The 13060-nt window shown below is 26.7% G+C and overlaps 1 protein-coding gene across 1 annotated transcript in view; it reads right to left on the minus strand.

The window, feature by feature from the left end:
- The window catches only part of LOC111041747 (zwei Ig domain protein zig-8-like), a 251929-nt gene that overhangs the window by 130125 nt on the left and 108744 nt on the right, over positions 1–13060 (minus strand). Inside the window, exon 2 of the mRNA XM_022326143.1 lies at positions 9357–9532. Coding sequence (XP_022181835.1) covers positions 9357–9532 — 176 coding nt within the window. The remainder of the gene's footprint in view (positions 1–9356; positions 9533–13060) is intronic.

The following is a 13060-nucleotide window of genomic DNA, read 5'->3' on the forward strand; positions in this document are numbered from 1 at the left end:
AACAGTGATAGAGAGATGGTTACTGTGTTTCAGTGTTTTTAATACGTGTACTGTATGTATCTTTTATGTAGCTAAGTATCATAACGTAGTACGTTATGTGTGTAACTTTTATGCAAGAGAAAGTTGTTTATAAATAAATATTAAAAAGAAAATTACTTTTACTGAATGAAAACAATACGTGTTTAAATAAAACTTTGCAATTATATTTAAAAAGAGGAAATCGTGAATTTAATAAACGAATTTTCTACACACACTGTTCTAATTCGAAAGATTTAGCAACAAACTTTTGAATTTTAGAGGACATTTATATTTAAAACAACTTCACAATTTGTTATTTCACGCGTAACATAAATATTTATCTTACTATATTTTGAAAACTGTGAGTAACAAATTAACATTAGCAATGTAAACATTTAACAAATCGTACTTTATTCAAATATTGCAAGTGCAGACGTACTACAGTCTTCTCTTCTGAACGAATTTTCCCCATTACTACCAAAATTACGTTAATCCAGTAAAAGGTGATTGTAATAAGTAATAATTTAAAGCTGTACTTATGGATGATGTCATGATGTAAATATATTTTATTGTAATAAAAAATAATCAATAAATTAATCATGATTCACGAAAATAACGCTTAGATGTCATGTTGATTTTTGTTTTTCATGACATATTGAATACCATTACAATTATTTGAATATTCAATTATCACTCAATGTGTTAATCAAGTATAAATTATTACAATTAGAAAATTAAAATTCATCTATGAGTTATAATTATCAATTTATCATACATTCAGATTGTTGATGAAACTTGTACCTATGAACAATTATTGGAGTATGCCATAAATAAAGTATATTTTGTCAAATATTTAAATAATATATTTTTAATATTGTACTTGCAATTTAAAATAGTTTCATAATTTTTCAACTGTTATTGTCAATCTTAAAATTATTTATAAATCAGCATATTTACCAGTCAATCATTATTTTACACCTATTATTCTGATTATAATTATATAGCTGCAATGCTGCATACTGTTTAGTATGACAATGAGCTTGGAAAATTTTACTTCTAGTGTTTGTATAATTGTTTCGACACTCCATAGTTGCATACATCATGTCACAAACAGCAAACTATTAAATTAGTTTTGTAATATTACAAAAGTAATTTTTTGCTTTAGTCGAATCTTTTTGAAGATCGTTAAGTCTTGTATAATTTAAAACTTACCACTTCTTTTTTTCGTATAATTCCTGATTAAAGTATGTGAGTGATTACTCAGTGATTCAAAGTTTAATTAAGCTAGTTTTTTGTATACATACTTAAGAAATTACTTAGGAATATAGGAAAACATATTTTTTTGGAAATAGTCCAAGGAATTCTGTATACTATATTATAACGATATAATTATGATTGCCATATACACTATTACTTCTTGCAGTATAATATACTACTGATCACACAATACTGTTATATTTATTTTCATAGAATATTGTTATTGTTTGTAGGTACATATTGTTATTATTTTTTTTTTTTTAATGGGGGGAACCCGCGAAAACATAGGCCATTTTGTGTGAGGTGGCACGGAAGGAAGTTTTTTGCAGAGGTTGAGTAGATTTATATGTTGATAGGATTGTAGTACTTGTTTGTGTATGTGTGGCAAGGATGTGTTGCTAAAAACCCGGGCGGTGACCCATCCGAGAGCTAGCAACGTCGTTCGGTCCGTACCCTCAGAACGTTTCCACAGGTAGAGCGTACAACTGCACCTGACCAAGCCATGTACATATTACTATATTAAGGTGTATGGTAATATAGTTTATTATCCTACTTAAATTATTATAAGCATATTTGATTTCGTATTAACAGTTTTCATCTTTTGCATTAGTAATTTTATTTAGATTCAAAATAAAATTTTAAATTTATGAACAAAATGAAGTATTAACTTTTTTCAAAAAATAAAATTCTAATATTATTTTACGAGCTTTAAAAATATTATTTACTGTCTATAGTCTTATAAGTTATAATAAATAAAAAAATAGTGAATTTAATTAAAATAAAATATAATATTTTACATAACATTATATAGCCATTGTTCATTTTCTATGTAGCAAAGGTCTATTGTACCCATTCTTCTTATAAACCATAACTTTGTTCTTTAAATCCTGAATCTCTTACAACTAGAAGATAGAAATGGGACATATATTTACCACATAAACTATTATTTGGTCTAATCGAGGGTCCAGAACTCCAGACTTCCTTTAAACTTTTTCTTTCCTATTTCCGATTAAAATCACTCTGTCAACTGACACCTTTTATATTCGATATACTAATACGAATTATTCTGCCAGATCTCCAATTTTACGAATAATGCGTTTATTTATTAACTTATTTGACGATGATAGTTTCATTTTTGCTGATCACAATATGTTCAAAAATTATTTAAATCATTTATTAAACAGGTTGTCCTGGTCATTATTATTATCTTGTGAATTGTATATGTATCAATATTTCATATAGTAAAATGAATTAATTTTTTTTCGTTATCGCTAAATCTATTACTTAAGTTTGTTTCATTATTGTTATAAATATGTCATTGAGTTACAAAATATCACACTGAGTAGGTATGTAAGAGAATCTAATATAAATATCAAACTTTATATTATACGAATCACAATAATTTCTATGGAGACATGTTTTATCGAAATTCAATACTTAAAAAATGTGTTTCGCCCATAGATATTTTTAAAACTAGGAAACAATAATTCAAGTGTATTATATTATATTTGTATGACAATATATTTCACATTTTTCCCCCAAGCTATTATGTGCTATCTTGAGATGTGAATTAAATAATCTATTATTATTTGTGAGCCACGATTTAATCCGATATAGAATAATATAAAAATAAAAGTATTTGTGAATATTTTATTTTTGTTAAATGAATACATGAAGATAATTGCTGTTATAAAAGTATATAATAGTTCTACAGTTTTACATTGAAGTAAATACTGTTTCAAAGAAAATAAATACTAATAAATTCTATGAAAAGCTTTTATTAAGTCCATTAAATAAAATATTCAAATATAATACTTTCAGTAAAATCATTTATCTTAATGGTTGGATTATGACTCATTTTAAGATGGTGAATATTATGTTACATTTTGCAAGAATGGGATTAAGTAGAGGTTTTCAAAAGATCACATTTAATTTTTCTTTAGAAAGATTAAAAGAAACTTATTTAAACAAATTTAATAAATCTAACTTTTTTATTATGTACTGTAGTACATATGAATACAAAAATAAATTGCAAAGTGTATTATAATGTTATAGAATTATAACACGTAAAATAATATGCGGTATAATAGAGTTATACAAATTCAATTTAATATTCACAATCTGTATTTTATATTTTAATAATATTATAAACAATAACAAGTTAGTATAAATTTATGTGAATTCTGCTACGAATAGCTTATCAGGCTGTACACGATCGGAACAAGAGACTAAAATTAACATGTTACCCTAAAGGATAAGAATACACGATGAAAATGCTTGATTATAAATTAAACCAGATTAATGAGTTGTATTTAGCAAATCAAAAACGTACAGACAATTACTTGTATAATAATATGTTAAAGTATTATAATAATACAAGTTATTTTTCTTACCATTACAGTCCTAATAGAATTTATATATTGCCGAATTTCATGATATTAAGAGAACCTCTTAGCTTCTAAACAATATAAATGGCTCCCCCGCATGGCGTAAAAGAAAATTAAGAGCACATTAACGTTGGAAGCGTAGGAAAACAACTACGGTTCATTAAGCTCTGGCATCAATTTTGCTCAAAGATAGAACTCCCTTGGCGATGTATTTCGCTTTAAAACACAGAGACACATGAATATACCAAAACATTGCTGTACAATAAAGTCCTTAGAAACTTTATAGCGTTGTGACTTTAAAAAAATGTAGTTGCACCTATTCTTTACGTAGGTAAGAAAAAACTGCAAACTAAACAATAAAAAATAGTACATTTTTGTTTTTTACATTTTCTAGAGTCTATAATATATATCTTAAATATCTAAAGATTATATATTTTGTAATACATGATATGCAATATAATATTGCGTTACACATATTTTCATACCATATAATGTAAACCTCAATTAAATTACAGACTTATTCATATAATACAAAAGAAAACTTTAATTTATTTCCCCATAATACGTAGGAGCATTGCGTTAAAAATATTATAGTAAATATAATTTTCTTGTAGATCAATCAATGTCAATGAAAATATCTTCATTCTTGAAAATAGTATTATATTTTTGACTACCAATAAATAATTAATTAAGAGGACGCTACAGAAATATATTTTGTTATCTAAGTTTCTCGCACGCTTAATAGTAAACAATGACGATCCGAAAAATCAAAACAATAGACTTTGGGAGATTGACCTGATTTCGGATAACGAAGAAGATAATATTATATTTTCACGTGGTTGTGTTAATTTATATTTTAAATATCTGAAGGACAATATTTTTATGGAACCTACACTACCTATCTTGGGGTCAACATCAATCATCGACTTACTTGGTCAGCACACATAAAAAATGAAATTCGATCACTCAATGACCGTCTTCACCTTCTTTGGCAGCCACTCTTGACTTCAACAATTGATGAAAAAAGTAACTACTAAACAACTACTGAATAAACTACTTCTTAGACCCATTTGGTCCTTCGACATAAGGCTACGGGAATCAGTCAAAATTCCTAACACTAACCACATACAACGATTTCGATCCAAAGTCCTTCTCATTATATCAAAAGCCCTATTCTACGTTTCTAATAATACATTTCACTCTGACTTCAAAATACTTACTGTCACTTAATTAGCAAAGCTCTACTATAAGCGATTCAATAGCAAACTAACTACCCAAACAACTATCCAAGGAAATCCCAAAATAGGCTAAAAAGATAGTGGTTTTATGACCTGCTAATTAAAAAGAAAATTATATATAAACCACTTTCAGTTCTGACTATTATTATTACTTCATGATCACTATTTGATTATTGTATTATTATTATTAGTTTATTGGTATCGCTGTTTTATTAATTAATATTCAAGTTGAAGACCACCGGGAGGCTCTTCTCTCTATATTTTTTTGCTGTGTTATTATTTATTATTTATATCACTTATTGTTCTAATCCAATCAGGTAGCAGTATAGCATAATAAAGAATTTAAAAAAAAAAATATTCCCATGGTTTAAATTTATTAAAAATGTATAAAAACAAACAAATCAATACAATTCATAATAATTTTATTCACCAAGTTTGATTCCACCAGTTATTGTAGTATATGCTTATGTCATGCATAATCTAACCTTATTAGATTTTAACATTAGAATACTTATTTTGAGTAAACGTACGTTCATAAATGGTAAGGTTTCTCTGATTTACATTACACACTTATATCACAATAACCGATTCTTAAACTGTGATAAATAATTTGAAGAAAAATTTCACTCATTCATATCAAATCACTTATAAAATATATACAGTCAAACATTGTAGTTATATGGAGTAAAACGGAAAAATCATTCTTTTCTTCCAACCAATATTTGTTGCTATTATTATAGACAATAACGAGCACAATGTTTTCTACCATTTACTAGAAAAGCAACAGTAACAGGTCATTCAACAGTTTTACTATTTCATAGTTGAACATCACTGATGTGTATCAAGAACTTTGACTACCCCAATGTTATCAAATTTAAAATTACTGTCAAAGAAGGCGTTACTGAAAAGAATGAAGAAAGTAACTTACTTTTGAAGTTGTGTTAAAAGCGAAGAAATAATTATACAGATGTGTAAATAAATTAATTATCCAGACATTTTAATTACAACAGAAATATACGGACGAAAAATCACAACTAATGTAATTTTAAAACACTCGTTAAAGAATGAAACCACAAAATCCATAAACTTTGTACACATGGAATATTGTTCAAACATATTTAAAACATTATTACATTATTATTTTATTAAATGTTTATTAATTTAATAATTACTTGTTTTTAATTTATTTTCAATTTGTAATTATGTATATATCTAAGTCTTAAAAAGTTAAAACAGAATGAAGCGTATTTGATAAGGAGTGTACACATATTACAAACATACTCATTTAATTTACAGAGAATAAATACTTTTTATCAATCAAAATATTATATAAATAAATAAGTAAAATAAATAGATTTAGTAAATAGTTTTTTTTTTAATTGTATTATTACTAACTGTAAAATTGGGGAGAGGCAATATTGGTTTTTTTAAAGTATTTTTTATTTCAAAAAATTCTACGTTGATAGTGCTCCACAAGTTAATACTGTAGTTTCTTATAGATTAAGTATTTTACATTATTTCAGTATTTGTAGAGAGAAAATCAGTGTTATTTATTAATAGGATTTTTTTTACAACTTTTGCATTGTTTTTATATTAATTTATAAGTTTTATGGTTTGTTTTCACTAAAGTAGTCAGTTGAATACTTTTTATTACTGTTTTGTGTGATTTTTCAGATTGGAGTAGAGATATGTGGTGTTTGGAATTGATGCCTTATTTAGATAGTTTATTAATGTTCTATAATTATCAGAGGTGAAAATTGGATTTATAAATGAGACATGAGTTTCAAGTTGACTTGCAATTAAAACGGTTTGGGCCAAACACCTTCTTGCAGTCGTTTAGCAGTCGGATAAAATTCAGTACTCCTTTCATTAAAATATTATGCAGAGGTAGAATAGGTACTATTTAGAGTATATGTAGATTTATAGGTAGGTATATCATAGTTAGTGGCGATACTAAATTCAGTATTGACTGTGAAAAGAGCAGCGTAGTAGTTGTAAATTACAAATTAATTATATTTTTGAATTTACTTTAAAACTATATAAACATTTTGTTAAAATTTATTACAATCTTAAAATAATGCTTAAATATAATAGGCCAGGAGCCTTACGCAGCATACAAACTTGTGAACTGTTACTGGACAGTAGTTTTAGTAATGTTACAGTGACATTTATACTTAACAGATTTCCAATAACTAAACATTTTAGTCCTTTTTCAATAAAACATAAATAACTATTACGGTTTTGATGAAATTATACGGCATACGTTATATAGCAATATAGAAATACAAAAAAGCTATTTATTGGCATTGATGGCGTAGCATTTTGGACTTTGATAACGAATACGATTATTGATTAAATGTCCTTAATTATGATGAATAGTAAATTTGTTTGATTTAAATAACTTAACAATTGTATTAAACAAATATATCGCCACTAAGTTCTACAATCATAAAATCTCGTTGTAATTTAATTTAATTAATATCAATAAGTATTCTAAAAATATATTAGGAGTATTGAAGTTGAAAAAATCTGAAATACAAACATATGTGCATTTGTTCGGAAGAATGGTTTTGCAATGTACCGTTACTATTCAGAATAATCAAATTGAAAAATATTGATTTTCCCTACGTTTAGAGAAATATAAAATAGCTTACCTTTTTGTACAAATGACCTTTGTCTGGTTTTTGTCGAACATATTGCAAACCTTAGTGTGATCCCACAGAATCCTAATTTTTGTTACATGATGAAAAAAAAACGGAATGGGCAAACGCTCATTTCACACAGGGATGAGCGCCGTTGTACAGCGATCCATTGTTAATTATGAAACTGGAGTTCTAGGGGCGGGAGTACAGACCTTGTATTGGATTTGCAGGCAAACAACTGGGCCGAGGTTTGGTTCCGGAAATTCGGGACTATGATTAATTACGTGGCCGGATATAGTTGGATCGTGTTCACCTGGGCTTGATGTCCATTTACTGTGCGTGTTCTCCAATACAAAACACAATGAATACCTTCATTCGTATATGATCAGGATTTAGGATCGTCACTGCGCTAACCAGCTGGTCCCTGTCCACCTAACGACCCTGTTAACTTACGATGGTCTGTGTCATATATTATAATGATAACTTATCATTATCCCCGTTCAAACGTCACTTCCAGCACAAATTGTACCTTATAATTACGTGTACGTTTTCAAGTCTAGATAAATACAGAGTCTAAAATGTCATGTACCTACCTTACTGTATAATTTCAATTTTCAACAACAAAGTGACAAGAGGTAGTTTATACGATTACGAACAAAATTACACAAGTTAGATTCATCTACACCCTTTATACTTCTATTAAACAGATAAAACTTTTATTTTTGTTAGAATCTTAGCAATAATATGTAGTTAGGTTAGGTTTGGTTGTATTGGCATAGGTATTAATTATTATATTATCATATTGGATATGCAGTGTTGTAAATTGATTTGAATGACATTAATTTAATAGAACACAAGAAGCATGAACTTTAGAAACAGTTTTGAAATATATATATTTATATAACACAACGATGGTTTACAAATTAAAATAATAAAATTATAATAGTGTTGTACACTCATTCGAATATAGACACCTGTTATATGTTTTATTGAAGAGTATTAGTATTTTTTATTTAATAGTTAATATAATTTTCATAGAAATTGTCCAACTCTCTATTAAGCTCAATTGCTCAAAAAAAAATTAATATACTATCGATTTTATAGTATTCAGAAGTACTTTCCCAATTTGCTTATAATTTATTCATCGAATCGAAGGTAAAAATTATGGTATACGATCTTGTACATAATTTTTCAATACGAAGGTAAACATTTGTCTTTCATTAACTTTTGAATAATTAACTTTATCCGCATAAATGACCTTTACTTTTGAATAATAACACAGAATTATAATATCTGCTTACACGCTATTATTATAATTTTCAAATATAGCGATAAATGTCTGTTGTGATATATTTTTTTTTCCATTAATCAAATAATTTAAACTAAATAAGTAATAAATTCGAAAAAAAATTTCATAACATAATACACGTATCTTAACATTTTCATTGAAGATTCCAATGGCAGTTTATTGTGAACTTTTTTATATAAATCGCTTGTGAAAATATTCATACAAATAATATTTAAATTTTGTACTGTATTATTTAAAATGTCTTAGCAATAGCCAATAACTGATAAGTTTCTGTTTTCGTAATGCATCAGCTCACAGCATAGTGTTATAAAACTTAGTTTATTCATTTTAAATGGAATTAGAGTTTTTAATAATATTACTAGATAAATGTACACCAGATTCAATAAAAATACTAGGTTTATAGTTTAAATTAAGATTTGCGCAGAAACAATTCATTTTAAGTATAGTGATTTATTTATAAGTAGACGAAGATAAATATATAGAATAATATTATAATATGACTCACCGTCCGATTCCCTAGATTTCTCACTCTGCAGTTCAAATAGGCAGTGTGGCCGACTAGTGCAGTGACGTTTTTTGAAGCAAGTTTGTCAAAATAAGGACCCCTTATGGACGTAGCTTCAATTAAAGGTGAAATCGTTTCATCTGGTATTTTATGATCAATGGATCCTGATACCAAGTCTAAAATATAAAAAACCATTAGTACATATTTTAAACAAAATAATATATATTATATTTATTTAGTATTATAACAACATAATGATGTTAAATTCGAAAACTTAGAATTCTTAAATTTTATTTTTTAATCTTAAATAAATTTCAAATCTTATAGACACCCAAAATATTTCTTAAGCAAAAACATTTCAATTTTCATAAATTTGTTTTTACAATAACCTCTTTAATATGCACTGTTTGATAACTCAGGAAGACCAGAAACTAATAAACTACAAGCGGAGTAAATGCATATTATTATAAAGTATAGTGAGGTATTTTGTATAAACACGACGTATAGAAAAAAGTAAAGACAATAACCGTTTTATAGTCTAATCATTCTTGTATCAAATTTATACTAGGAAAAAGAACTTCAAAAGACTTAATTCTTCCGGATTGGTGATGTCATTTGTTTCGTATAATAATAAAACCATTCAGAATATATTCTTTTGATCCTCTGGCTTTAAAATGGTCCATCTTCTAGTATCTTAAATAGCAAAAAAAAGAAAGCTTTTTAAACAAGGTGTATCTAGTCAATCGTTGTACATATCTTTTATGCACATGAAACTTTTATTTTCCTATATGTTTTTTTTACAAAACCTTTGTGGTGTTTTACATAATATAATAATATGTGACATATTTCATACAAACTTTTGGACGATGGTTATTTTTTTTACAAAAGTAAGTACCCATCGATTTCAAGATGTTTCATTTCTCTAATATGTTTAGAAAATATTATTGGGAAATGAAATCTTACACTCAGAAAGTAATTTAAAGTTTATAATATTATCTGGGAACATATGACTTTGTTAACTTTTTCTGTCCCATGAATTAATATTTTAATGTTAGTTATAACGTATGACTATTATTATAAAAAAAAAAACACCCGGGGAACTCACCTTTCCTCATAGTTTAGAATTTTTCTAAATTATTTAAAAAAATTGAACCGTTTTCATAGAATGAAAGTTTATGAAAACATTTTTTAGTTTACTACAAAAAATATTTTTTGATTTAGGACAACAAATCAACTCACAACAATTATAATAAACATAATAAACATATTATAATTATTTAATAAATTACTTATATTATATACAAATTATTGATTTATATTTATTATCATCAAAATATTTTTTTATTCCTACTTCTTATCATATTATATACTATTTATACATGTATAATACAGCACCACTAACCAACAATTGCAACACCAGGGGCCCAAGCCACCTGTATAGTCAAGTCCTTAAGACTTTATAGCTATAACTACACTATAATTTCACAATTTAGAATAACGCCCTGAAGGAAATAATACAATGTTACACAGTGATGTATGTTATTAAAAAATGGATCAATGAAGCGATGAAAAAATGAATGTTCATTGTCATTGTACAGTAGCTCATAGAATATATACGTCAGCTTTTATTAAAAAAAAACTTGATTGTTTATAACATTTTCAATATAGAAAGGGCGATACACCTTAATTTCCCATTTTCATATTAAAAGAGCATAGAAAACAAGGAATGAAATGAGCAGAGAGTTAAATTTCAACAATGTAAAATACTTACAAAATTAAAACGTTCTATATTTTCTATTCATTTTTAATTCTACAATAGTTAAGACACATTTAATTCTCCAGACATATTCACAAAAATTCATTAAAATGTGTTAAATGTCTTGTGATGATGTAATGTAGTTTTTGTTTTCATACTTCTACAATAATCGAGTATGCATAATGCATATTATTATACTGTGCTGAAAAGGGAACAATATTATATTCTACGCACTCGCTATAATTTGAATAAAATATCATTTTATTTTTACATTACGTTGATTGATACAAAAATGAATATTTACAATTTAAACTAGGTACTAGAAATTGATAATCAAACTAATTACTACTGGAGATATCCTAATAATAATAATTATAAAAAATTACAATGTTCGTCACTCAATAAATTAGGATGTATGATAGTCCAAATCATAATAATTAATATACAAGTACAAATTACGTCATATGACTAATAATCGCAACTTTTAAACTAAAAATTATATTTAAAAAAAACTGTAACTTGAAGTGTAATGAGTGTAAAAATGCAAGTAAAAAACATTTCTCTGCAGTTTTTACATGTTTATTATCGTCAAGCTTTTTATCACAAGTTAAAAGTCTTATAAGTCATAAAATTAATATTTTCAATCATTAAAGTTTGTTGTTAATTTTTTTTTAATTTTTAATTAGTTAGAGTAGTTTTATATAATAGAATTTATAGAAATTTCCTGATTTCTGAGACAATATTATATCTGAGAAATGTAGTTTACACAGCAATACATCCAATTTAAAATGTATTAATTAATAAGTTATTATTAAAATACGCAAGTAGAATGGTAAGTTGTAAAATTTAAAAGTTGCAGAATTTGTTTGTTTATCGAAATTCCAACTTTAATAATTAAGTAATAACAATTAGAAATTATAACAATGTTAAGTACAAGGAAAAAAAATAACTCTACAACAGTTGAATTATATTTTAATCATGATAAATAACTATATTTATGTCACTGTTGCATATTTCATTTAAGTATGAAATTTAATATACAATTATCTATTATTATAATATACCAGATACCTGCAGATACCTTTAATGTGATGACGAGTGTGTGAGTGTGTGTATGTTTGTAGTATTGGCACTGTGACTACACCTAAGATAGGGTTTATTTTTAATATTCTCACATTATAACGTGATTAGTTATGCATTGGACGTGTATTGTATGGTTGTCATCAATTATAATAATAATAATAATACATCCGATGTGTGCATTAAACGTGAGGTTATATCGTATATTGCCGTCCAATGTTCAAAGTTAACATCTTAATTTTAATCTTATCAGTGTTAAATAAGTTTGGTCACGTAAAACGAATTTCCATCGTGCAAGTTGGTGTTCCGGGGCGTGTGCCAAGCCCAAGTGAAGTGGTTCGTCTAATAACATACCTAATTTACTGTTTAAGTACCACATATATACACACCATACGGTGATATAAATAATACGTATAACAAGCACCGCACATACGCACCATATTATTGTTATTATTAAATAGTACAATGCGAGCTTTCGTGTAACATATGTAATTGATTTAATGAACGACATTTACCCAGTACACAAGCAGGGTTTTACGACTAAAAACAATATAAAAAAATATACATATATATGAGTAAACGAAATACGAGCAACCTTGGAGCCGATTAAACAGAATCGGTTTGGTTATTAACAAAAATAAAAAAAACAAAAAAACAAACCACTGGCTGGGCAGGGATGATTTTAACTATCGACCTTTTTTTTCTGTCTAAAAAATATATATATATATATTCATTTGACGAATATGATATTATTATTGACGGTGATCCGATCGATTTATCGTAATGAATATAAAACCTTTCATGTACATATAGCGTATCGTGGAGCGTCGGCGAACGGGGTACGAGATAAAGAGGACGCGGCGAGGTT

This window comes from Myzus persicae, unplaced genomic scaffold (assembly GCF_001856785.1).
Source record: "Myzus persicae strain clone G006 unplaced genomic scaffold, MPER_G0061.0, whole genome shotgun sequence".
Classification (NCBI taxonomy): domain Eukaryota; kingdom Metazoa; phylum Arthropoda; class Insecta; order Hemiptera; family Aphididae; genus Myzus; species Myzus persicae.